Genomic DNA, 27,885 nt, shown 5'->3' with positions numbered 1-27,885 from the left:
CAGCAGGCAGCTGTGTGCTCCTGGCCACCGCAGCTCCCTCCCCAGCTGGGCCGAGCACGGGGGTGGGGTGGGCGGTGGGGGAGAGGGCGGCAGAGCAGGGGGTCACGACACAGGGCCACTGCCTCCTAACATCCCCCGCAGGCCTGCGGGTTCCAGGAAGGCAGCAGGCGCGGGCGTGAGGACACGGGTCTGATGGGGGACGCGAGTAGAGAGCCGAGGAGGGCTCTGGGCCCCCTGTGCGGTACGGGGGGAGCCGCAAAGAGGCAGAGCTGGGGAGATGAGTGGGGTGACCGGTCCCTGCAGCCCCTGCCTGTTAGCAGGTCAGCAGTCAGCCCCCGGACACAGGCAAACGCTTTCTGTCCACTCCCTTGTAAGTGAGAAACAAGCTTCCCAGAGTGACTACAGAAACGTGCAGATGCGAAGCTGCAGGGCACAAGCTCATGTGGTTTTTCTCTATTCTGGTTTCAGCCGATGCTCCACGTAACACCACAGGGCAGGGGCCCCCAACCCCCTGGGGCCGCAGACCGGTACCCGTTCGCGCAGCCTGTTAGGAACCGGCCGTACAGCAGCAGGCGAGCGGCGGAGAGCGAGCGAAGCTTCATCTGTGCCTCCCCTTCCCTCGCATCACCGCCTGAACCCCCCCATCCGCCCACCCGCCTCCGTGGAAAAATTGTCTTCCACGAAACCGGTCCCTGGGGCCAAAAAGTTGGGGACCGCTGCCCCAGAGCACTCCCTCCACAAGGCCTCAGATATTTTCTGTCAAGTGACAATTAAAAGAAGACAGCTGTTACTTGTAACAACTCCCTACAGGAACCAGTGGTCTTAAACGCCCAATTTCAAAGAAACATCAGCAGAATGTTAAAAATTAGCTTTCAGAAAACAGAAGCGTCACTATGGCTGTACCACCGCTCAGGAATCTGACGTTGGTAAAAGTAAACCAGTGAGAACTACGTTTTGGTGCTTTACAACGTCCAACGACAGGAAAGACACTGCAAGCCACAGAGAGGTTTACAGAAGCAGACTTGCAAGTCAGTGACTTAAATCAGCAGTGCCTTAACATACCACGTGCTAACAGGATGGGGCTCTCTGAGAAGAGCTGTTTCTCCACTTTCTCTCTGAGCTGAGACTCCATCCTCCTGGTGCAGATGCCACCAGACCCACGGTCTCTAGAGTAACTGAACCCATTCACAGCTCAGAGTTACGAGTATCTTCACAGGGAGGTTACCAGGAATAGAGTTCACGCTCGAGTTGTAGAAAACACTGCGTGATTCCCCATTCAACACTCACTAGAACACTTTACACCCTTAGAAAATTGGTCCTCCCTTCAACAATGAGAGAATTCCAAATCAATAGTAACATTATAAAAAGGTAAACCCCTTCTAGTTGACCTGGGGCCTGACATCATTAGGAAAGAAACTCCATAACATTGTTTTAGATAAAACAATGTTTTCTCAAAACACTTTGTAAGATAAGATATGAACAAGAACAGTATGTAATCACTGATTTACATGAATGGCTTGAAAGCAAATTATGGAAAATTACCCACCTGGCTGATATGGAAATTGAGTCTAAGTACAGATCAGAGAAGGACTCATGGCTGCAAAGTTCATTATTATTAAATAAAACCCATAGCACAGAACCTCAGCAAAGAGGTCCTGGGGCTCAAATGTAATGTAATTCAATCCGGTGGACATTTCTGAAGCACTTCTGTGTGCGTGTGGGCTGGTGGAGGTCCATCCTCCACTGTGACATTCTGATGAACTGTCATTTGTCTTGAGTTCAAGGACCAAAGAACTGGAATAATTAACCTTTCCCCCCCTACAAATTAGGGTGGATTCACGGTTCTGCACACAACATCAGGCCTATTTCCTCATAATCTGAAATGATTCTTCGGTGGGCAGAGAATGAGGCCAGCAGGTGCCCTGGTGACGGGTCTTCGGTTTGAGCGGCTCAGGGGGAAACAGGCTGAGAACCACTTTCCCAGTCACTCTGGGGGAATCAAAGGTGATGCAGAGAATCATCATGGAACAGGGGAATAAGGTGGAAAGGGGCGAACGCGAGGCTAGAAACACCAGAAGATTCATTCTGGGTCACTGGAGGGATCTGGATGACTTTTATTTGCGTTTTTCCTGTTTGCTCTCCTATGATGAGGGTGGGGGAAGGGATGTCGGGCCGATGGCACCGACAAGGCCAGTCACAGTGAGATCGTAGTGGGCCTGGAGTCCTGGCCGAGGAATTCGGGTCTTGGACTAGCATTCTAAGCCCTAGACGTTTCTAAGGTAGGAGGACAACAAGCCAATTGTTTTAGCGGAAAACGCTGGTAGCCACAGGGTACCTGAGGAGGGTTTGTGCGTTTGAAGGATTTTTGAGCCGGCTCACTTCTTACCTTATTTCCCTTCTCGGCACCTAAGTCTCGCTTCCCTGCGTGGTTCCCCATCCTGAGCCGTCGAGGTCTTCAGATGCTGAAAGACAAAGAGAGGCCGTTAGCCTTGAAACTGGTACTTGCAGAGTTTTCTGCACTAGTTTTCCATCAGCACAATCCCGTTCCACATGCTGTACCCATTTCTGAGAAAAGAAAACGAAAGCCCCCAAACTCAAGAGGCACCCGAAGTCTCATGAGTGAGTGTCACTGTCTTCTGAGCCCTGGCAAAAAGCCAGAAAGCGGGACGGCTGTCCAAACCCGGATTCTGTCCAGTGACAAACACTGTTCAGTGTGTTTCCTCATCCATGAGGAAGATGAACTCATCTCCAGAGATCTCAGCCTGTGCACAAGTCCAGATGGACAGACGGAGGTACACCTCATGTTCAGTAACAAGAGGAACAGAGATGCAGAAAAGTGCCGACGCTCCGAAAAATAAAAATAAGCTTGATGCTTCGCGAATTGTGTGAGCACAGAAACAGCGAGACCCGACCAAGGGTTGCTTATCGGACAAGCATTCCAAGAAACCGCAGAATTTGTAAGGAAGATAAAGTTGGATTTAAAAAAGCACATGTTCCTCATTTGTATTTTCTAACCTAAACTTTAGCAGCAAATTTATTTTTTTTTCCTCCAGAAAGGCACAGAACTGAAGAATTTAGCCAAACTCATTCCACACAGATTCCCTCATCCCACACACATGCCTGGACCTGCCTGAACCACAAGGACCACTTGCACCGTCACCGTACACTTGTCAGCTGGCTCCAGGTGACCTGTCTTTAAGGGCCGTTGCAAAATTCAATCATCCACGATGTATCCTTTTCAAAGAACATGTGAGTAGTAGCTCCCTGCTGAACAAGAAGTGGCTCTCCTTGAAAGGCAACAAAATGAATCGTCTTCTAAAAATGGGAAGGGTTTCTAAAATATTACACATGCCTGACGAAAGGCAAGTTTTGTTTCCCCAAAGGCGCTCTTTTGCAAAGAAGGAATTGCCCAGTATCTGAATTTCCCCAAAGTCTCCCACATCACGGGGTGACCCCTCAGTGACTACAAAGGATACCCATGCCCTTCCCCAGGCAAATTGGTGCGAAAGGGAGTGATGGCGTCTTAGAGCATCACCTCCCAGTGTGTGGGGTACACAGTGAGCTGGTGGAGACCAAGCACCTGAGGAGTGGAAACCCTTCCCGCCTTTGTATTTTGTAAATGGAAACTGGACCAGAGCCCCACGCAGAGGGAGATTTAGTTAAAAAGTGCTGTACTTCAAACGACTTGGATCGAAGTGGGGATTATGTGCTCTGGTGAATCAAAGACATGGTTCTAGTGGTGATAAAAACACTGCTGACTTAGAAGAATTATGTGAATACATCATGTATCATGACATGAAGGTGAAAAAACCAATACTTTAACGTGTACGCTTTTACATGGTGACTATAGTTAACGATACTGTACCGTGTGCCGGCAGACCTCGTTTTATTGTGCTTCGCTTTATTGCTCTTTGTGGATATTGCATATTTTATAAATTGAAGGTCTGTGGAAACCCTGCATTGTCAGATGATGGTTAGCATTTTTTAGCAATGAAGCATTTTAAATTAAAAAATAAAATCTATGCTTAAAAAAATAATAAAATGGGGGCTTCCCTGGTGGCGCAGTGGTTGCGAGCCTGCCCGCTAATGCAGGGGACGCGGGTTTGAGCCCTGGTCTAGGAGGATCCCACATGCCGCGGAGCAACTAGGCCCGTGAGACACAACTACTGAGCCTGCGCGTCTGGAGCCTGTGCTCTGCAACAAGAGAGGCCGCGATAGTGAGAGGCCTACGCACCGCGATGAAGAGTGGCCCCCGCTTGCCACAACTAGAGAAAGCCCTCGCACAGAAACGAAGACCCAACACAGCAAAAATAAATTAATAAACTCCTACCCCCAACATCTTCTAAAAATTAATTAAATAAAATAAAATGTATGCTTTTAAAAATGCAAGTCGACCTTTGCAGATAATTTCAGTATTCAGTGCAATTCTATCATCCACCTTCCCAATTTACTTACATGGGACCACCCCCTAAAAAACCTCTTTGGGGTAACCTCACTGGGAAAATGGAGGTTTGGGGGCACATATGGTAGTTTACTTGATAAGAGTGGGCACAAAAAGGTAAAGACAGGACTTGTTTTTGTCCTCTTGGGGTCTGAACTGCAGTTGGAGAACATGACTGCACGTTCTCTGTGCAGGACGACGGTCTGAACTCCGGGAGTAGAGGGGGGTCACTCTGAACTGCGATCTCTCTGTGGTCCCATGCGGGGTTCTGAGGAAGTACTGATAACTTGCACTGCGTATGTAATACACAGAATAACAGTGCATCAAACATCCCTGTTTAAGAAATAAGAATTGGTGTATTTGATTGGGGAAAGATAAATTAGGAGGTTGGGATTAGCATATACATACTACTATATCTAAAACAGATAACCAACACGGATGTACTGTATAGCACAGGGAACTCTACTCAATATTTTGCAATAACCTATAAGGGAAAAGAACCTGGAAAAAAATATATGTACATATAAAACTGAATCACTGTGCTGTACATCTGAAACTAACACAACGTTGTAAATCAACTATACTCCAATAAAAAGATATATATAAATAAAATAAAAGTTACCTCCAAAAAAAAAAGAATTGATGTATTTGAAACTAAACACAGGCAAAAATAGATAACTTCTTTTCAAGTTCACAGCTTGGACTCTTGGGGTTTTCCAGCCCCGACACAGAGAAGCGAACGCTACCATCTCTGTTCTCACCTGGACAGTAACTCAAGCCCAGCATCCCTTACCTCCTCCCGTTTCCATCTTATTCTCACCCTCCTCAGTCACCTCCCCCGCAGGTATTAGGCAAATCCCAACACAATGGTCCCCGCTTCCAGAAAACAAATCTCTAAGGATTTAACCTAAATCAAAATAGTGTGGGACGTGTGAATATTCGGGGGGTTGCTTGTGGACAAAAGGAGAGCTGATTTTGGAGCAAGGGCTTTGAGGCACAGCTGATCTAATCACAAGTTGCTTGCCCTGCTCCTTGGAGAGGGGACGCGTCTTCCAAGCCAGTGTGTTCTGATCAGAACTTTATCACGCCTCAAAGCGCAACTTGAGGGTATACTTGGGAAGACTGTTCATGAACTATTTTAATCACTATTAAAAAAACTCAAGACTACTGGTCACAGAATAGATTGAAATAACAAAAGTCAGGGTCAGACTTTTGAGTGTGTACAGACTTTTTTTCCCTCCTGTCTCAGATTAACAGAATGAGAATTTATATGTGTCATTTCGAGTAGGCAGATTCTAGCCTTAAATGCACAATTTGCGCACCAGCAGGAAAAGAAAGACAAGAAAATCAAAGTGACAATTCTCAGATTAGGGCCCCTCATTAGAGGGATCGTCAGTCCTTGAGGTGTATGGCACAGGCCTGTGGTGAAAATGATGGGCAGTGGACTTGTTTGGGGGTAACTCTGCCCCATTCCGCCGTGGAGAGACGGGAGGGTTGCATTACGGAAAGAAGGCTGCCCTGGCAGCTGGCCTCCACAGCAAGCTGAAAAGAACCTTCTGCAGACAGAAGAGCTGGACATTTGGAGGTCATCTTCATTTCATTTTTTGCAATTAGTCAAATAGAGAGAGCACGAGGAAACTTCATGTGGAATGCTCCTGGAACTCAGGTTGACTCTGAAGCATCTCCAGGTTATTAAGAAGCTTTTCGTGAAATAATAAGACAGGAGATTGGTGGGAGGGGAAGTGGAGGGCCAGGGCTGGGAGCCTTTAGGATAGACTAGGTTATATCGGGCCTGCCCCATACTCCTTAGGTTGACATTCAATCCCAGATGTGATTTCGAAACAGCCACTGGGATTATTGAAAATTTCCATGTTTTCGTGACCATCCATACTTTGTGTTATTGGCGCGGGGCGGGGGGGGGCAGTAAAAATTAAGCACGTGAGTGCGGGTTAGTAACCCAGATTCACTGGAACGCAATCCAGTCTCAGCTGCTTGGATCTGTTTTCAACAACGTGCTCCTAATGCAGCTAAGACCACTCGTATCACTTTGGTGGACACTGTAAAGGAGTCACAGATAAAACCCACGCTGGGTGGAGAGGAGTGTGTGTGAATGGGGAAGCTGAAATGCTGGGGGCATGGAGGTGAAAACACGTTGCTCTGAGCATTTTAACCACCTGCTTTCTACTGGAAGTCCTGACTTCTAGAGTGAACACGGCACATGAGACCTCGGTCCCAATCCAGGCTCCTGGGGGGTGACCTGGGGCAAGTCACTCCACTTCTCTGAACCTCAGTTTCCTGTCAAGCGGAAGCAATAAAAGCTCCTTCACTGTGCTGGCTGCGGTGAGAATGAAGTATGGGCTGGTCAGGGTTGGTTGGGGTCAGGGTTAGGGCCTGGGTTGGGGTCAGGGTTGGGGGTCAGGGTTGGGGTCAAGGTTCGGGTCAGTGTTGGGGTCAAGGTTGGGATCAGGGTTGGGGTCAATGTTGGGGTCAGGGTTGGGGTCAAGGTTGGGGTCAGGGTGAGCTCTAGGGCTGACGGCTCCTGCCTTTCTCGTCCCTTGCACAGGGTGCCCAGGGTGGGTGGTGATCAGCTGAGAAAACATCTTCTAGCCGTCTACCTACCTATGATTGCACACCTATTGCAGAGACCTTTATGTGGGCTCCCCTATGTGTGGACATCCGCTCTTAAACTCCCAGGTCAAGAGATGAGAAAGGGGTGAGCACACCGGTGCCTGAGAAGCCCAGAGGTGATGTCCTACACGAGCCCATGAGCAACCTCACAGGAAGCAGCGTGACTTCTCCTGTTTCCAGACTAGAGTGGGTGGGGGATGGGCGGCGAGAAGGGAAAAGTGAGGCGGAGACTCGAGACACGTCGGAGGCTGCAGACACGAACAGGCTAAGCTGCCTATTCCTCCAGTACCTTTGGGTGCATTTTCACAGGCAACGGGATTATCGTGAAATCTCTGCCTCAGTAGGTTTATTGTGGGAGAGAGAAGGCCTCAATGCAAGTCCCCCTAGATAGAGCTGTGGCCCCCAGAGCATCCTACCGCCTGCCAAAACCCTCGGAAATGGGAGGGGATCACCGTGGGCAGTGCTGACCTCTGGGCTGGGAAGAGCGTCAGGGCGGTAACCCGCGTGGTCACACGCGTGATGGGGCGGGGTTCCTCGTGGTGTCTGCACTCACTGTTCGTTTGGGCTCATTAGGAACCAACCTGTCTGGTTGTATTTATGTCCATGTTCCAGGAAACGGTCACTGGTGTACTTTTCTCACAGACTTATAGCTCTTCAGGCTTTGGTTTCATAAGATTCTGCAGATCGTACAAGAGTTTTGTTTTTTGTTTTTCGTGCTCAGCGTCCGTGTTCCTAAAAGCAACCCTAAAATTAATGTTTTTATGGAGATACGGGGTTAGTTTCACAGTGATTTCCTTTATCCCTTAGTTACGGAATTATAGGAATAACCCTGTATGCTTTATTCCCATTCTAGGAATATATCATAGGTAAAAATAGGGATCAGCTGGACGTTTTTTACGTTATGAGTATGTCTTACGTGGAAACAAGTGTTCCAGTAGGTCTAAGATGTCACCCATTTCTAGATTATTAATCAACATGATAAAGAGAAGGCTTTGCTCTAACAAGCACCCTTGAGCAAACAGCTGCATTCCAGTAACTCATTCTTCATAAACACCTGTGCGTGGATACACACGTTTAATGAGGAAAATGACAGCGACTCTCCTAACTTGCTGCCTCGTGTCTTGCCGTAACAGCTGGTGAAAAGTGTATGCAAGGAATGATTTGGGCTTTAATTCCATGCCTGCCAATTACTATTTACTGAAGAGCTTAGAAATTTAGTTCTCCGAGCTTCTGACTTCTCATCTGTAAAATCGGATGATAATACCTGCAGTGCATTCATTCATATTGAGGCATTCAATAAGGTAACAGACTCGAAATCCCCTGGCCCCTGACAACCCATTCACAACACAAGGGCCTTCTCTTCTCTTCCTTAGAGAATGGCTTGTATGTTACATACGGCACCGACCGCGGAATGAGACGAATAAGGAGTTAATTATGATCCCGATCCCGAAGGGCTAATCATCCACAGATATCGTAACTGTCAAAGTTCAACTTTCTTGTAATAAAAATGTTCAGTGAATATATTGATTCATGATCAGTAGAGAGCCAGAGGGCAATTTGTCTTTCTTATCTGTCTCGGGTGCAATTTTTCATGTACAGTAGCTTAGAGTAATTTTTTTCTGTCCTGTTTGCACTTGTGTATGTGTGAATATTGACAGTACAAACACCAGCGGGATGGCATCTGTGGGGAGGGGCTGAGAAGGATCCAGGGGCTGAGGTCACCCTGGGTCACAGAGACGGGTCAGGTGAGCATTGAGCCCATGGTCAGTGTTTTAACATCTACCCACTGAATCCATGTACAGTCATCCCAGACAAGAGTGGATTAATGTGTACTTTTGGCAGCAGAATTAAAATTCTGCTACTACCAGGGCGGTAACTTTTGCTTCTCTGCTTTTGCAAATCACTAAAGCAATGTTTTCAAAATTCCATGTACTTTGCCATTAACCCTTAACGGAGCCGTAGCTTTTTACCAGGCTTTAAGGGTAAATGAACTTCACTGTTATTACTACTGTTACACTTTGTACTTAACCCCTTAGCTGGACCCAAACGGCTCTCAGCCTCTAGTTACTGGCGAATTACATGCTGAAGGGGCTCTGTGGGACCTTGGGGATGAAATATACCAACTGCCAGGGTCGGCTGAGGAACCACCAGGCACTTATGAGCACGGTTTATGTTTGGAGGCGGCCTAACCATACCTTCTAGAAGAATGAACAGTAAGACAGAGACGCTTGGGGATGTGCACCAGCCAGAAAGGGCTGCTTTAACCTCTGAGCTGAGGGGAACCTGGAGAGTTTGACTGATCAAGGGAGTGAGACAGGGTGTCCCCGGAACGGAATAACTGAACAAGGTAATGAAACAGGAGATGGTGAACATTCCAAAGGGGCACCCTCATTTCCTTCCCGGGAGCCACTAAATGCGAGACAGAATGAACCTGCTGCTGAGCGGCTGAAGGGCACTACCTCCCCACCCCCCAGACCAGCCAGGGAACCCACAACTGGCGGCCGATGGCTTCCTCCGGGCCGCCCTTCCGTGGCGGGTATGGTTCGTCACGGGGTGTGGACCCTGCCCATCCTCCCCGCAGAGACCAAACTGATACCACCAGCCCTAAAAGGCGGGCGGGGGCAGCACAGAGCTGGAAGGACAGACAGTGGGACTCTGCTGCTTTGCCTTTAAACAAAACCCAGAGAGCAAATGTGGAAGAGCAAGGAACTCGCATATAAAACAAGGACCTGAGAGAGAAGCCTGGGACTAAATGAAAGACCATCCCTTCAGCCTCCTCACTCTGTTTCTCTCCCTCTTCCTCCCCCACCCCCCTCTATTCTTCTGCCTCTTTCTCCACCAGGGCCCCAGCGTTTACGCCTGGTTTCTGTAGACAATCATTTTTATTTCTCACGTCAAAAACGTTCTTGTAACACTCTGTGTTCAGAACATAGTAAACAGCTACCAACATCACCGAAACAACCACCCCCAAAATAAACACACATACACGCACGTGCACAAGCCAAAAAGAAAGACCATTTTACGGCTGGAACAGGGGGGTGGGCAGCTTAAGAAGCCACACGGACCTTCAGGAACGCATGTGACAGCTGACCTCGGAGAGCCTCAGGCTCTCCCCAAGCTCCCTCCCGCCCCCTGGCTTACAGCACACAGACCACCCACGTCACGTCACAGTTCACCGGTCGGTTGGTCGATATGGCCAACTCGACAGTGAACCTGAAGAAAAGAGTCTGCCTTCCTGTCCCACCCAATGTACCTCACAGACCTTATCACAGTTCTCTGAAAGCAAACCACCCCTGCCCCACGTGAGGACACAGTGCAGAGATGCTGGCTGCGATCCAGGAACTGGGTTCCCACCAGACACTGAATCTGCCGGCACCTGATCTTGGACTCGCACCTCCAGAACTGTGAGAAATCAATGTCTGTTGTTTACAAGCCCCCGGTCTGTGGTTTTCTGTTACAGCAGCCTGAGTGGCCTAAGACAGCTCATAATGCGCTGAGAAGGACGGGGTAGAAGTTCACTTCAGAAGTCTATGTCTATCCTAGAAAAGGCTTCTCCAAGACAGTGAGGTGGGATCTGGCCCCGCAACAGTCCTCAGGATCCCAAACTGTGCTGGTGTCCTGACGGCGTTTACAAACAGACCCAAACACCCAATCTGGACTCACACGGAAAGCGTCAGAAGAAATCAGCCTCTAGATTTTGGGGGCCGGGAATTTTTGCTTTGGGTTATCACATAATATTCATAAGCTACTTATCACCAGCCTTTGTTTTCCCCAGGCTTATCAGATTGACAGTGCAGAAGAACACTGCCTAAAAGTTCTCAAAAATCATTTAGAAAGAAAATTACAGAACTGCAGATGGATGTGGTTGGTTGGAGTCTGGCTGTGGTCCCCTGAGCCTGGTCCTCGGGGCATCAGCTGGCTTTGTAGATAAAGCCATTACCAAAATGGGCAGCAAATGACGTTCTGGAGTTCCGGTCCGGGCTTCACCTGCTTTGAGGGGTGAATGAACACCCCCTGCCTCTTTCCTCTCTGCGTTTCTATACCTGCCTCCCCGGGGTCTCCATCACGTACCCTAGAACATCTGTAATTAGTCACGAAACCCACCCCAGCTCTGTGCAGAAAATTCCAGAGAGAGTGGCTGGGAACGTTAATCTAAGAAAAGGACAGAGAAATAATGGGATCTGAACCACCCTCAGAGCCCCGCTGGATTATGGGCATTACGGTAACTAAGGGCAGCTCCGTGGAAAGAGGTCAGTAGCAAACTCTGGATTGAGTCCAGGGCACATTTTTCAGACTCTCCTTCAGCACAAGTCATGAAAGCAACTGAAGTTAGGTCTCAGAGATTTCGGACTCTGTGATGATTGTACCACATGAGCCCACACGGAAATGACACCTGGGACCTTTTCTACCTCCATGAACAAATGTGTGTTCGGTTTTTTTTTTTTTTGCGGTATGCGGGCCTCTCACTGCCGTGGCCCCTCCTGCCGCGGAGCACAGGCTCTGGACGCGCAGGCTCAGCGGCCACGGCTCACGGGCCCAGCCGCTCCGCAGCATGTGGGATCTTCCTGGACCGGGGCACGAACCCACGCCCCCCGCATCGGCAGGCAGACCCCCAACCACTGCGCCACCAGGGAAGCCCCAAATGTGTTTTTTTAAAAAAGGGTATGAGGGCTTCCCTGGTGGCACAGTGGTTAAGAATCTGCCTGCCAATGCAGGGGACACGGGTTCTAGCCCTGGTCCGGGAAGATCCCATGTGCCGCGGAGCAACTAAGCCCGTGCGCCACAACTACTGAGCCTGCTCTCTAGAGCCCACGAGCCACAACTACTGAGCCCACGTGCCACAACTACTGAGCCTATCCTCTAGAGCCTGCGAGCCACAACTACTGAGCCTGCGCTCCTAGAGCCCATGCTCCGCAACAAGAGAAGCCACTGCAATGAGAAGCCCGTGCATCACAACGAAAAGTAGCCCCCGCTCGCTGCAACTAGAGGAAACCCGCGCACAGCAACGAAGACCCAACGCTGCCAAAAATAAACAAAATTTTTTTTTAAAAAAGGGTGTGAAAATTTGTCCAGGTTTTAACCTACCTTCACATTAAAATTTACTTTAATTTCCCATCCCACATTTTATTTTGGTGTTACTAATCCTATGTAAAAAATATCTGTGTAAATAGTGTTAGGACTACTATGTAATGTGGCTTTAAACACGGCATTTCACTGCCTCTTCAGAAAGGCTGTCTGCCAGGTCAGCACCTCTATGTCCTCCTTCCTTTCACATAACAATTTCCAAACAACGTCTGAAATGAATCAGGCTAGCTTTTTTTTTTTTTTTTGCTGAGCCACACAGCATGAGGGATCTTAGTTCCCCAACCGGGGAACAAACCCAGGCTCCTTGAAGTGGAAGGGCAGAGTCTTTTTTTTTTTTTTTTTTTTAAATTTTAATTTATTAATTTAATTAATTTATTTATGTATTTTGCGGTACGCGGGCCTCTCCCTGTTGTGGCCTCTCCCGTTGCGGAGCACAGGCTCTGGACGCGCAGGCTCATCGGCCATCGCTCACGGGCCCAGCCGCTCCGCGGCATGTGGGATCTTCCCGGGACTGGGCGTGAACCCGCGTCCCCCGCATCGGCAGGCAGACTCTCAACCACTGCGCCACCAGGGAAGCCCAAGGGCAGAGTCTTAACCACTGGACCGCCAAGGAAATTCCAGGCTAGCTTTTAATATCTGGTTTAAAGCCTTCTCTCTTCAAAAATAAGTCTTGGGGCTTCCCTGGTGGCACAGTGGTTGAGAGTCTGCCTGCCGATGCAGGGGACACGGGTTTGTGCCCCGGTCCGGGAAGATCCCACATGCCACGGAGCGGCTGGGCCCGTGAGCCGTGGCCGCTGAGCCTGCGCGTCCGGAGCCTGTGCTCCGCAACGGGAGAGGCCACAACAGTGAGAGGCCCGCGTACCACAAAAAAAAAAAAAAATAATAAGTCTTGACATACAGAGATAATGACGGAATAAAAGAATCATCATCGCCTGCCTTTTAAAAGGGACAGCGCCTTCCCTAGAGCTGTATAAAATGATGCATCGAAGGTAGAGATGCATTAGGCCTGACTCTGAAATATATTTTATCCTCTTTCTATTTCTAGGAAGACAACGGCAGCTGGGGATTCCACTTCATAAATCCCTGGTCTCAGCTAGTCCGAGGCTATCACGTTTTCAGACATCCGAAAGAACCAGAATGAAAACAACCAAAGCACACCCTGCCCTCCTACCACATCAAGAGAAACCTAGCTCCTAAAATATGAGAGTCATTTTTGTTTATTTTATTAAGTTCCTGCTTTATCTGGTCTTGTAAGGCAACACAGGGAGCTGAATAAATCATGTCCCACGTTCTCCTGGGTGCTGAAGAACAGACTTGGGCAAATGACTTCGGCAAAATTCAGACTCTCATGTCCATCAGCTGGATGGTGATGATTAGGGTCAGTGGAAGCAGCCACCTAGGGATGCAACAAACACCACCCCTGAGCACCACGCAGATGACGTGAGGCGAGGAAAACCTAGTTACCTGACCCAGAACGTAAGTGCGGAATGGAACATTTAACCCCTTATAAACTGAACGTGATCAGAACCAGAGAACAGAGCTACTGCTGTGAAAAGCCATGTGGGGAAGGTGGGCATCCTGGAAACAGGGTGAGGGAACTGCCCTGAAGGAGCCATCCATCCTAACCCTAACCCCAGCCAGGAATTCCGGGAAGAGCCCAGAGAATTCCCAGACAGGCTGCAGGGGAGGCACAGGGCTGCTGGGGGGATTAGAAGCAGCTACTGAGTCCCCCCCCCCCAGCCCCCTCATCGGGAAACCTGAGTTTTGTTTATGCATCTAGCAGTGTGTTCAGCAAAAGCTGGGCCTTGGGAAACCTATCTGTGGATCCCTGAGCTCCCTAATAATACCATACAGCACTTTCAGGGCCCCGGATGCATCTGTTTTATGTGGGTGCATCGGAAAGGCACGGTGTGGCCTTCTGCCCATCCTAGAGAATGAGAGAATTTTAAAGAATCAATTGTGCGTTTGCACTATTTGGGAAGCCTGCCACACAGCTCTGTGTTTTTTGCTTTCAAAGCAAGTTTAGCAAAAATGTTAGGTTCCAACTAACCGAGAAACCAGGATGGAGATGATGCATATCCCTAAATATTCCTTGTCAGATACGCTAGCGTTCACAGGCAGGAAAGAAAATGTCACCCTCTAAATGGAGTATCAGAAACAAACGATAATACAGAGTGAAGTAAGTCAGAAAGAGAAAAACAAATACCGTATGCTAACACATATATATGGAATCTAAAAAAAAAGGTTCCGAAGAACCTAGGGGCAGGACAGGAATAAAGACGCAGACGTAGAGAATGGACTTGAGGATATGGGGAGGGGGAAGGGTAAGCTGGGACGAAATGAGAGAGTGGCATGGACATATAAACACTACCAAATGTAAAGTAGATAGCTAGTGGGAAGCAGCCGCATAGCACAGGGAGATCAGCTCGGTGCTTTGTGACCACCTAGAGGGGTGGGATAGGGAGGGTGGGAGGGAGGGAGATGCAAGAGGGAGGAGATATGGGGATATACGTATATACATATAACTGATTCACTTTGTTATACAGCAGAAACTAACACACCATTGTAAAGCAATTATACTCCAATAAAGATGTTAAAAAAGAAAATCCGCCTGTCAAATGCAGGGGACACGGGTTCGAGCCCTGGTCCGGGAAGATCCCACATGCCGCAGAACAACTAAGCCCCGTGCGCCACGACTACTGAGCCCGTGTGCCACAACTACTGAAGCCAGCGCACCTAGAGCCCGTGCTCCACAAGAGAAGCCACCACAATGAGAAGACTGCACACCACAACGAAGAGTAGCCCCCGCTTGCCGCAACTAGAGAAAGCCGGCACGCAGCAACGAAGACCCAAGGCAGCCAAACATAAAAATTAATTAATTAAAAAATAAAAATAATAAAAAAATAAGAACATATCATCAGTAAAGAATGCTATTTTCCATGAGTCATTCTTCAAACATAAAGTCAGCTTATCAGTGAAATATAGTTTCTTGATCGTGTTAAAGTGGATGTCTGTGAGCACAGGCAGGTGCGTTCAGGTAAATCTGTGTCACCAAGACACACATCGGGCACTCCGCACGCATTTCTGTCTTTCACTGAGCAGGGGGCCTCATCACTTGGAGCTCATTAGACTACACACTCGTGGGCCTGGGCCCCGAGGCTGTGGTGTGGTGTCCAGAGCCCCGGGCCTAGGACTCTGCATTTAATGAGTATTCTGGACAACACGCATGCAGGTGGCTGGCAGACCACCAGGGGATCGTTAGGCGCCATCCCAGTCCACAGCCCCGCGGAAGGCTCGGAGCCAGGCACTGGCCACGGCAGACACTTCGCTGGGGCGCTGGGTATCCTGCCCCCCAGCCAATCCCGGCCCTGCAGCCGTCTGCACTGATTCGGGCAGGTATCCAATCAGACTCCGGATGGAGGTGAGCGCCATCTAGCTTTCCTTCCTCGCTGGTTAGTCTGGTGGCCGGTGTAGGCGAGGCCGAGGAACTTTTTGCTCCTGGGGCTGCGGTGACAGACGCTGCTAACTGCAGGGGCGGGTCGGATGTGGCCTGCAGGGAGATCCTCTGTCCCCTGACACCCCAAAAGGCGGGGCCGACGCTTGTGGGCGCTTGCCGACGCTTGTGGGCGCGGCTATCAGTGGTGAACAAGGCCAGCACAAGCGCTCTCTTTACTCAAAACATCGAGGATGGGGCCACCAGGCTCCCCACCCTCTGACAAAAATCAAACCCTCACCTGCTTCCAGCCTCCTGCCCCCAGGTCCCGTGAAACAAAGGGAAATCTGACTGCAGGAGTCACTCTCTGAAGTAAACATTTCAGGAAACCAAATGACAGTGAGGCGTGCCACCCCAGTGGCTCTGCCTGCCTCTCCAGCCATGACTCATAGGAAGCCTCAGTCCAGCCGGGGAGCCGCTGGTCACAGGGCCGGGCAGACCCCGGGGGCCCCCGAGCTGAGCTGCAGCCCTCACCAGCGGGGACCCTGGGCTGCCACGGAACCCTCAGTACTCAGATGTCGCCTGCAGGGCGCAGGGCATGGCCTGGCACTCCCTGCAGGTCACTCAGAGCTGCCGTCAGCGTGGTCAGCACTGAATGTTGACCACCGATCAGAGCAAAACCTGATGTAAGATGCAAGCAAGTCAACTCACTTTCAGAAGAAGCATCAACACCAGTCTCTGTTTTCTAGACGGTTTTAACAGTGGGGAGGTAAAAACCAAACCCAAGCCTAATCACCATGTAGTCAGAATCAGCGTGATGTGAAAAACCCGTGTGTTCAGTAGAATGTACTGAATGGCTCCTGCAGCTCTTTTTGCATTTCAAAATTTACAACACATACCAAGGAAAACAACTGCCAAGGGGCTCTGAGCAGAAACTCATTTCCTGTAAAAAGCTGCGGTTTGGGGCCTCAGAGAAGCTCCCTCACACTCTGGAGGGCGCCACCCGCCTCGTCACCAGCTTTCAGCCACTGACCCCTTTTCAAAACCAGCATCAGTTTTGATGTGAGGCATCACATCACCACTAAAAGAAACGCCGTTCTCGCGTATTTTCATAACAATTCTTTCCTTTAAAAAGGAGCTCATTTTAAAACAAAAGCCCCTGGGCTTCCCTGGTGGCGCAGTGGTTGAGAATCCTCCTGCCAATGCAGGGCACACGGGTTCCAGCCCTGGTCCAGGAAGATCCCACATGCCGCAGAGCAAGTAAGCCTGTGCGCCACAACTACTGAGCCTGCGCTCTAGAGCCCGCGAGCCACAACTACTGAGCCCACGTGGCACAACTACTGAAGCCCACGCGCCTAGAGCCCGTGCTCCGCAACAAGAGAAGCCACCGCAATGAGAAGCCCACGCACGGCAACGAAGAGTAGCCCCCGCTCGATGCAACTAGAGAAAGCCCGCGCGCAGCAACGAGGACCCAGTGCAGCCAAAAATAAAAAAAATAATAATAATAAAAAGCCCCTGGTTTCTGATTGGTCCCCAGCACTCGTGACCAGCTTGGGGACAAGGCCTGGGGCTGGCCGGGGCCCAACGCCCCTCCCACCCGGGGGACACTGACTTGAGACAGTGCAGCCTGCCACAGGTGTAGGGACGACTGGATTTGGAAATGTGCTCTGAGAGCCCAGGAGCACAGGGTGAGCGTCGCTGGCCGTCACACACGTCGCTGGACAGAGCAGAGGACGCCCTGGGCTTCACACGACCCCCCAGATCTGCTGAGTGCCGAGAACTCACGTTTCCTCACCTGTAACAGGGTGAGGATGTCGTTCGATTCAGAGGGTTGCTGGGGAACAGACCTTACCTGGCTCCCCAGCCGGCGGGGGCAGGAGGGCCTCCACCTTCTGGGCAGACCGTCTTACCCCAGGATGCTGACAGGGCCTGTCCAGACATCATCACTGCATTTATTCTGTGTCCCTTTAGAAAATGAGTCTGTCTGGAAACAGACTCACAGACAGAAAACAAACTTACGGTTACCAAAGGGGAAAGAGGGTGGGGAGATAAATTAGGAGTTTAGGATGAGCAGGTACACATGACTATATTTAAAAGAGGTAAACAACAAGGCCCTACTGTGTAGCACAGGGAGCTCTACTCAATATTTTTTAATAACCTATAAGGGAAAAGAATCTGAAAAAGAATATGTCTATATATGCATAACTGAATCACTTTGCTGTACACCAGAAACTAACACAACACTGTAAAACAACTCTACTTCAATTTAAAAAAAAGAAAGAAACTGAAAACCATATAAAGAGAAAGAAAGAAAAGAAGTCTGTCTGAGTGGTGGGAGAGATCAGTTAGGCTTCTTAGTGGGTTTTAGCTACGTCATTATATACATATATATATACGCACGTTTGAAACAACAGATATCACATGGAAATAAACTCCTGGGTTGAGAAGTGCAGAGGATTAAAGCTCAGGCATAACTGCATTCGGCGAAGGAGGGGTAGTTCTTACTGTACAAGATGCTGCTCTAACGTGCAAGGCTGCCAACCCCACACCAGCCGTCACGTGCAGACTCCAGCCGTGAGCACGTGGGGGGAGGGTGTGTGAGTGAGTGTGTCGGGGTGACCACCTTCCAGGCCCTCAGCTGCCTCTGGGACCTGTCTTTCCACGCTCTGTATATTAGTCTCTAATATAGAACGAAGCATGAAATTTGGTTAATCACTTACTGTGAATAAAACCTCATTTTCCTTCTCTCACCTTGGAAAAAGGGTGAGCTGAATGTTAACCCCCTCACTCTTAAAGAAAGTGAAATGATTCTACAGGAAATCAATTACAGACCCTTCCTCGGCCACCGCAGCGTCCTTGCACTTGCCTGTGGCCGGTGGCCCCTGTAGACCAGTCGCTGGCCCGCAGACACTGGTGCCGACACCGCGAGTCTGGAGGGGGTGAGTGGAAAGGAGCAGAGGCCCCCTGGGCCGGGGAGGCCGTCCAGTGCTCACGGGAGGGGGACCTGTGGACTTGCGGACGCATCCAGGGCCAGGGAGGCGCGAGAAGGGAGGCCCTGGTTTGCTGACCTCTATTTAAAACACGCTGAACGGTACTTAGAGGCCAAACTTATGCACCTGAGGGACTCAGGAAAAATTCAGACAGCAAAGAAGGAAAACCAGCTGGGTCCCAATGCACTAGTTCCCCCTCACGTCCTTCATGTTTACGCAGACAGATGTAAATGGTTCTTAAAAGAAAGACAGCTGATCGCAAGTTGAATTCACAGGCTGAAAGCAGGGCCAGGCGTGGCGGCCAACTTCCCCCTCCCCCCGCCCCCCGAAATCTCAGCCTGTGGCTGGTTCACAGGGCACAGCTCTTTTTCTAAGATCACCCTACTTAACTCTGCTTCTAGTTTTCCTTGTTTGTACCCCGTTTACAAATGATGATGGGGACAAGGGAAGTTCCCCAGATCTCTTTTTCTTTGCTCCTGCTTTTACCTAATTTTAGTAACTTTACCCCAACCTACTTCCAGGTTCTTCTTTGAGGCTATTAATCTTCCCAGCTTTTCCACCATTTCATCTTCTTTAGTGTCATACCCCCAAACTTGGCATTGGCTTCTTTATTGTTAACATAAGTGATTCATTATTACAAACAAAAGGTACAGAAAAAAAGTACACAGCTGGCTTAACTTTTCCCTCAAAAAAAGTGACACATTCCTTTCTTTGTCTAAAATCTCAAAATGTTTCAGAAATAAAACAAATTCCCTTCCCTTCATACAAATCCATCCTTCCTCAGACACAGGTAAGCAGCTTCCTGAGGTTGATGGATAGCCCACTTTGCGTGATTTCTGTATTTATTTCATCTCTGTGTGATCACGACAGGTAGTGTGTTCTTTTGTGTATTTAAAATTTTTCAGTAAATAGGATGATACTGTATTTATTCATCTGTAACTTGTCTGCTTTCCATTCAATCTATTGCTTTGATTTTGACCTGTATTGAGACCTGACCCCACACCGCACGGAGCCTGGCAGAGCTCCACCTTGAACCTCAGCTCTCTTTCTGGGAGCCATCAACCAGCCAACCCTTTCCACATTTTGTTCACTTTTTGACCTGATCTTGGACACACAAAATCTCGATTCAATAAACATTTAAACCATTTGAAAGAAAATACGTGGGCACAGCCAAAATAGTGCCGAGAGGGAAATTTATAGGACTAAAATGCTGACATTGAAAAGAGGAAAGGTACTCAAATCAATAATCTAAGTTCTGGGCTTCCCTGGTGGCGCAGTGGTTGAGAGTCCGCCTGCCGATGCAGGGGACGTGGGTTCGTGCCCCGGTCCGGGAAGATCCCACATGCCGCGGAGCCTGTGCGTCCAGAGCCTGTGCTCTGCGACGGGAGAGGCCACAACAGTGAGAGGCCCGCATACTGCAAAAAACAATAATAATAATCTAAGTTCTAACTGACGAAACTAAAAAACCAAACCAAACCAAAAAACCTAAATATATCCAAAGAAAGTAGAAGGAAGGAAATAGTAAAGATAAGAACAGAAACCAATGAAACCAAAAACAGGAAAATAGGGAAAAATCAATTAAACAAAGAGCTAGTTCTCTGAAAAAAAAATCAGTAAAATGGATCATGCTCTAGCAAGATGCTCACATAAAAGGAGAGAAGACAGAAATCATCACTATCAGAACTAAAACTAGGGATGTCGCTACAGACCCTGTGGCGTTAAAAGGATAATAAAGGATTCTGTGAACAATAGTGCACTCATAAATTCTACAGTTGACAAGAAATGAACCAATTCTTCGAAAGCCACAAACTACCAAGATTCAACCAAGATGAGATATATAACTTGAATAATCTTACAACTATTAATGAAACTGTATGTGTAATTAGAAAATGCCCCTCCAAAGAAATCTCCAGCCCCAGATGGTTTCACTGGAAATTTCTACCAAACATTTAAAGAAGAATTAATGCCATTTTTACATAAACGCTTTCCGAAATTAGAACAGGAGGGAACACTTCCCAGCTCATTTTTATGGGGCTCATATTACCCTGATATCAAAACCAGCAAAGACTGTACAAAGAATGAAAACCACAGACCAATCTCTCTCATGAACTTAGAAGCAAAAATCCTCAACAAAATACTAGCAAAGTGAATCCAGCAACATATAAAAAAATTATACAGATGACCAAGTGGAATTTATTTCAGACACGCAAGGTTGGTTCAACACCGACGTGAACCTTAATCAGTATAATCCATCATACTAACAGGTTAAAGAGGAAAAATCACAGGAGCCTGTCAACTGACTGAAAGAATATTTGACAAAATCCGAGACCCATTCATGACAAAACCTCTCAGCAAGTTAGGAATAGAGGGGAACTACCTCAATGTCATGAGGAACTTCTACAAAGACCCTATAGCTACATCATACTTGGTGAAAAAGTGAATGCTTTACCCTTCTGATCAGGAACAAGGCAAGGATGTCCACTCCTGCAACTCTTCTTCAACAGAGCACTGGAAGTACCAGTGCAACACAACAAGAAAAAGAAACTAGAAAGGATAGAGATTGGAAAGGGAGAAGTAACACTTTCCCATTTACAGGTAACATGACGGTCTGCATGGATATCACAAGGAAATCTACCCCCGAAATCTAGACACATAGTGAGGGAGTTGGGCAAGGTCGCAGGACACAAGGTCAGCACACAAAAATCATCCACATTTGTGTAAACTAACAACACACATGTAGAAACTGAAGTTAAAAACATGACAGTATTTAAAAATAACTCAAAAAAAGAGAAATATTTAGGTATACTCTTAAAAAAACCCCACAGATTCAGGATCTATACGCTGAAAATTACAAAATACTGATGAAAGAGACAAAAGCACATCTAAATAAACAGAGACAACCTGTGATCACAGCGTGGAAGACTCCACACGGTAAAACCATTAATTCTCCCCAAGTCCATCTATAGATTTGGAATATGAAATTCCTATAAAAAATCCACCAAGCGTTTTGTAGACACAAACAAGCTTATTCTAAAACATATGGAACGGTGCAGGAGCCAGCACAGCTAACAGGATTTTGATAAAGAAAGAAGGGGAAGGACTCACGCTACCTGGTGGTGAGGTTCACCCTCCAGCCACAGAAATCAGCACAGTGTGGTCCTGGTGCAGCAACAGACACCTTGATCAAGGGAACAGATCAGGGAAACCAGAAATAGACCCACACAAATATGGGGACACGATTTTTGACAAAGATGCAAAAGCAATTCTATGGGCGAAGAATCATCTTTTCAACAAACAGTCCTGGAGCAATTCGACATTCCTAGATAGGCACAAAAACCAAACCAAACCAAAACCAAAACCCTCCACCTAGACCTCACTCCTTATACAAAATTAACTGGAAATGGACAACAGACTTCAGTGTGAAATGTAGAACCATAAAACATGTAGGGGGAAAAAAAAAGGAGAAAATCTTCCAGACTCAGGCTAGGTGACGGGTTCTTGCATTTCACACCCAAATCACAATCCATAAAAGGAAAACATTAATAAACTGGATCTCATCGAAATGAAAAACTTCCTTCCTGCAGAAGACTCTGTGGAGAGGTAGAAGTCAAGCTAAACTGACAGAGTAACTGCAAACCACAACCAGGAGCCGTATTCAGAACATACAAGGAACTAACGAGACCGAACAACCCAATCAGAAAAAGGGCAAAGACGAGAACAGGCTGCTCATTGAGACGATGTGCAGAGGGCAGACGCACACACGGAAAGATGGGCATCATTATCCGTGAGAGAAACGCAGACTAAAATCACGGTGAAGTTATCGCCGCACACCTGTTAGAGGCTCAAATAAAAAACAGTGACGGTGCCAAAGGCCGTCGTGGAGATCCTGGATCACTCACACCTGGCTGGTGGGATGTAAAACGGTGCAGCCGTTCTGGAAGAGAGGAGGGCAGTTTCTCATGAAATGGAATACGTGTTTGCTATTTGACTCAGCAAGGGCGCTCTTGCTTGGGCATTTATCCCAGAGAAATGAAAACTGTGTTCACACAAAAACCTGTACGTGGACGGTCACAGCAGCTTTACTCAAATAGCCCCAAATTGGAAACCCTCAAAGGGCAAACGCTTAAAACCAAAACACTATGGGAGCGGGGTGGGCAACCATTCCACGGAATACTACTCATCAATAAAAGAAGAACAAGCTATCAGTATACTCAAGGACTTGGAGAGATCTCAAGAGAACTGCAGTCAGTGAAAAAAGCCAATCACAAAAGGTTGCATGACTCTACTTTAATAGCATTCTTGAAATGATGAAATTATAGAAAATGGGGAGGGAGAAGGGGGAAGTTGGCTGTGGGCATAAAGGGCAGCCCTAGGGGATTTGTGATGGAGCTGTCCCTACCTGAGGTGAGTGGTCACACGATTGTACATGTGTGATAAAATTACATAGAACTACACACACGTAAACTAGCGAAATCTGACATCTCAACACAGCTGATGGGTTGCACCAGTGTTCATCTCCTGGATGTGATACTGTCTATAGTTTTGCAAGATGTGATGAAGCATACATGGATCTCTCTCTATTATTTCTCACAATTGCATGTGAATCTACAATTATCTCAAAATAAAAAGTTTTAAAAAATTGCTTCCGTGAGCAACCTTTGTATGTGCCCTATGCGCTCAGACCAGGTTCTCCCTAGAGGGTGAACTTTGGAGTGAAATCACGAGGTCATAGGGAATGTCCGTCATCAGCTTTCCTGGATTCTTCTCTAAAGTGTCTGTTTTTATTTACACTCCTACTCACAATAACGTGAGTTCTCACTTCTCTACATCTTCCTCGGTACTTGGTATAGTCAGAATTTTAAATTTTTACCAGTATGATGGATACGAAAAATTATCCCATTTGACGTGATTTTTGACTCCCTGGGAACTAGTGGGTTAAACACCTTTCCATATTTTACTAGCCCATCTGGGTTTTCTCTTCTAGGCCAGGCTGTTCAGCCACATCTTTTTCTACTGGGCAGTTTGTTTTATATTGCTGAATTTTAGAATGTTTGATACATCCCAGATACCTCACCGAAGTCTGTTTATCCTCATTCTCTAGGCATCCATCTTTTTTTTTTTTTTTTAATAATAGAGCCTCACACTTACTCAGAGGTGTTCACAGAGTCCAGATCCATATTTATGAATTTTTAGCAATGACTGACTCTGAGACTTTGCTAAAAGCTTCAGAATATGCACTGTTCCCTATTCCTGGTTGCAGCGTGAGCTCTGGGTGTGGCCTCAGATCACGCCTGAGAGCTGCAGCCTCCTGTCTGGTCGGCCTCTCCAGCCCCAATTCCTTGCGATAAGTCACTCTTGTGCATCTCCCATTGATTCCGTATCTCTGGCTAAAGCCTGACAGCTACATGTTTAGGTGGAGTTTGAATTCTGCTCATCTCTGCTGAATGGGACCACCAGGGTCTCCCTGTGTATAATTACTGTTGCTTCAACCTCACCTCCTGGGGCCCCAAACTCGGGCTGATTTAAGCTTCCTTCAGTGGCTCTCACGGACCAGGAGAAGTGTCTTCTCGCTTAATGACTACTTACTAAAAAGCGTACTGAGGAATTAGAGAACCGTCTTTCCTCCTTTACTGTCAACTTTACTGAGGAAGTTAAGGAAAAGATGACTAACAGAGACCTGACAGCAGCCTGCGAGGCTAATCAACCTGAAAAGGAAGCATATTTTGTTGGGCGTGGCCGCTCATTAGCGGTGGAATTTTAACAGACAGAGAAGTGGAAGGTAGCCCTGTGGGTTTTTTAAGGCGTCCTACTTGCCCTGCAGGGCAGCAACAAAGGGCTGGTGGCAGGTTCCCAGAACTGAGTCCTGGGCACCCTGGGTGTCTCCATGCCTTGGTTTCCTAGTCAGTAAAAATGAGGGTACTGATAGGGTGGTTATATCAAATGAGGGGATCCCAGGGCACCCCGCCTATCAGTGAGGTGATGCATTGCTCTAGGAAGACAGCCTGGCAACTTGTAAGTAGTCAAAAATGCTACCTGGACACCTGCGTGGAAAAGGCACAGAGACGGTGGCTGATACTGTGTCAAATTTTTAAAGAATCTAAAGAGAAACTAAAAGTCAAACAACAAAAGGTTTCTAAAGTGGATTTGAACCAAACAGCTTTTGTTTAACCCTGAGTTAATAAAGGGAGTTATTTCAGAACAGGTAAGCCATTGGGAGTGACTGTTAGCCAACACTTTACAATAATTTTGAACTGGATTCCCTCCCTTCAGGTTTTGGTTTATCCCACTTAAAAAAAAATGCGACGACTGACGGGCACTTCTCCTGGGTTGGGAGAAACACGGCTGTGAGGCTGCGGCCCACCTGCTGGTTCTTTGGGCCCATCCCTCCCTGAAGAGCTGCTCTGTCCCAGGCTCCCGCTGGCTCTGCACCTGGGTCACCACGTCCGAGGAGGCCCCCAGCACTCAGAGGTGGTCCTGCCAGGGAGAAGGGGGGTCAGGACTGAGCCCGATTCAGGGGGGTCCCAGACTTGTGGGTCACTCTGTAAACTATCTCCCTGAGCTGGGGGGCTAAAGTCTTCTCCAAAACCCACAGGTCTTAAATAGGACGCACCCTAAAGTTCCCTCCGTCTGAAAATCTCTCTTTCTAGGCCAGGTGTGGGTATCCCTGGCCAGAACAGCCAGGGGCCCCCCTGCACCCTGTTTACACCCCTCCCAGCACATCCCGGCTGTGGCCCGTGCCTTCCACAGCTGCAGAGGCAAACTGAACAGGCGTTGGCGATTCTCACGTTGTAGCATTTGGAAAACAGAGAACCAGGAACCAGAAAGCGCTTATTTCCTGCCAGACTCCTACTGAGATCACCAAAGAAACGCAAACCTGGTTCCCAGCCCCACTCTGCCTTCTGAAAGGAGGTGAAAGGAGACGCTAAAACAAACGAGTCAGTGCCACCAGCAGCCCAAAGGACCCAGAGCCACTGAATGTCAGGGAATCGTGCAGCTCACAGGGCACCCTAAGGGCCCCCCAACCCGGCGCCGGGCCCAGGGGGCTTCCCGCCCGGGGGCGCCAGGCGCACAGGTGGGCGCAGGTGGGCGCAGGCGGCGCGGCCCGAGCCGGGACGGGCCCCCCGGAAGGCGGAAGCCCGGAGAGTCGCCTGTCGCCGCCCTCGGCGCTCAAAAGGAAACTGGTTTTCGGCTCGTGGGGCGGGAGGGGAGAGGGGGGAACGTCAGGAGTCGTCCGCTCGGCTCCAGGTGTGTCATTAAGAAGCACTTTAGGCTGGTGGGGACCCCTGCCTGCCCGAAAGCTCGCCAACAGCGCGCGTTCCCAGCCCGCCCGGGGCGGCCTCCTTGACCTCTGTCACCTCTCACCCGAAACTCTACCCTCACCCCCTCCCACGCTCTGCCCGCGACCCCGGCCGCCGGGCCCGGCCGAGCCCACACCTGGACACCCGTTGGGGACAGCCCCGCCGCTCTGGCTCGGCGTCTACACCCGCGCCCACCTCTCGCAGGGCGACCGCCCGGCTGCCACCTGCCGCCACCTGCGCCGCCGCCCCGGGGGAGCCCCGCGGCCGGGTCCCCGCTCCGAGGGCGCAAAGAGGCCCTCCCGCCCCCCGGCGAGGGTCACCCACCGTGCTGCGCTCGCCGCTCCCGGGACGAGGGCGCCGCGGGGTCCAGGCCGCCTCCTCGCCGCGCGGGCCCCAAGTGCGCGGGGTCCCGGGGCGCCGGCGCCGCCTTCCGGGTCGGGCACGCGGGCCGCCGGGGCCGCAGGCTCGTCCTCGCTGGCGCGCGGCGGCGACTGACGACGACGGCCCCGAGCGCCGGGCGCGCCCGCCGCCCCTCCCCCGCCCCCCGGGCTTCCTGCGAGCCAGGTAAACACGGCCGGGCCGAGCCGATCCGCCCCACCTGTTGCCCGCCGGCCGGGACCACCTCCGGGCGGCTCTGCCACGCGGGCTCGCTGCACTCACGGGCCCCGCGCGGGGGCAGCCCCTGGAGGCGGGCGCGGACTCCGGCCGGGGCTGAATTGTGGCTCTTTGAACCTCTGCTCGCGGCTGAGCCTCCGAGTCACCCCGCCCGAGCGCGCAGGGAGGAAGCCCCGAGAGCAGCTGCTCCACAGCCCGCTCCACGGCCGCCAGCGCCGGCTCCAGGGGCCCCAGCAACGCCTGGCCCCTGCAGAGCACCCGGGGAGCTCTCCTGCATCCCAGCACCCGGACAGGTGCTCCGCTGGAGAACACAGGCTTCCCAAAGGAGGCCAGCGAAGAGCGCTCGCGAAGCAGACCAGAAGACGCGCATTTGGAAGGGCGGCCCTGGGGCCTGCGGCCTGAAGCATCTACTGGCTTGTGGTCAGTGTCATCCTCTCGGTCCAGAGGAAGCCTCTTGTTCGGACCTTAGTCACCCGGTGGTCCTTTCCCCTGCATTCTCACCCTCCTCCTGATGGTGGAAAAGTAGGATGTTGAGGGGAGACACAAACCAGACCGAGATCCTGGCGTCCCCCATGGCTTAGATTCCAGGTCAGGGAATTGAATCTGACGCTTTCCCGGAGCCCGCAGGGACCCAACCTGGTTATTAGGGGGAGGGGAAGTCTGGTGCTTGGTGAGACTCAGCCCTGGTCCCCCCGGGCCGGCAAGAAGGGCCCCAGCTCCCAGTGTGGTTTCAGGGCTGTCTTCCCCAAGCATCCGCCCTCACAGGCCGGACGTCTAGCAGCCACGTTCCAATGCTGGTGATGCTAAGAGAAATGTGACCACCGTCCCAGAAATATTTGATCCTTTCCTCAGAAAAGGTTGGCCTGGAGGTTTCAGGAATTAGAGAGGGGAGGTCAGCAGGGCGGCGGAGCAGGGATGCTGGCTGTGCCGAAGACGAAGTTCGCCTGTTCCCAGTTCTCCGTCCAAGCCTTCAGCCCACTGGCAGCAGAGGGTGGACGGGCGGGGCTCAGGGGGCCAGAGGAGCCCAAGGGTGTGCGGGGCAGTGACTCTGACCCAGGACGCTTCCGGGTCCCTGACTCAAGTCACTCTTCCCCCCAAACCCCGATATTTCTTAAAGCTCAGGCCATAGTGTGTTCCATTTGGATGCCGGTTTTAGGATCACAAAGCACTTCTTCTCCCCGCAGATGTCTCCTTGCTTCTTCCTAGGGTCACTGGGATTTGGGAAGAAGGGCCCCTGCCCTGCAGACGTCAGTGAAGACTGGATATTGGGGAGCCCAGGCCACAGGGAAGCAGCAGGGTTTGTCCCGCCTCATGCTGTGTAGAAACCTCGCATATGCCAACGGCCGTCTCTGCAAATGTCAGGCTTGCCAAGCTCCAGTTAAATGCTTTTTAAAG

At 49.8% G+C, this 27,885-nt stretch overlaps 1 protein-coding gene across 4 annotated transcripts in view; it reads right to left on the bottom strand.

Moving 5' to 3' along the window:
* Positions 1–26,593, bottom strand: part of MBP (myelin basic protein) — a 116,232-nt gene extending 89,639 nt beyond the window's left edge. The window contains exons 1-3 of one of the 4 annotated variants that reach the window (XM_032654583.1): positions 26,200–26,380; positions 24,939–25,051; positions 2,387–2,462 (exon numbers count right to left, since the gene is read on the bottom strand). In XM_032654583.1, coding sequence (XP_032510474.1) covers positions 2,387–2,437 — 51 coding nt within the window. In that variant the 5' untranslated portion in view covers positions 2,438–2,462; positions 24,939–25,051; positions 26,200–26,380. Of the gene's footprint in view, positions 1–2,386; positions 2,463–24,938; positions 25,052–26,199; positions 26,406–26,473 lie in introns of those variants that run through there. The other 3 variants (XM_032654584.1, XM_032654585.1, XM_032654582.1) reach the window with 3 other exon arrangements.
* Positions 26,594–27,885: the final 1,292 nt, after the last annotated feature.

The sequence above is a fragment of the Phocoena sinus genome, chromosome 14 (genome assembly GCF_008692025.1).
Source record: "Phocoena sinus isolate mPhoSin1 chromosome 14, mPhoSin1.pri, whole genome shotgun sequence".
Lineage (NCBI taxonomy): Eukaryota > Metazoa > Chordata > Mammalia > Artiodactyla > Phocoenidae > Phocoena > Phocoena sinus.
Note: the sequence above shows the minus strand (reverse complement) of the source record. Positions and strands in the feature narration are given on the sequence as shown.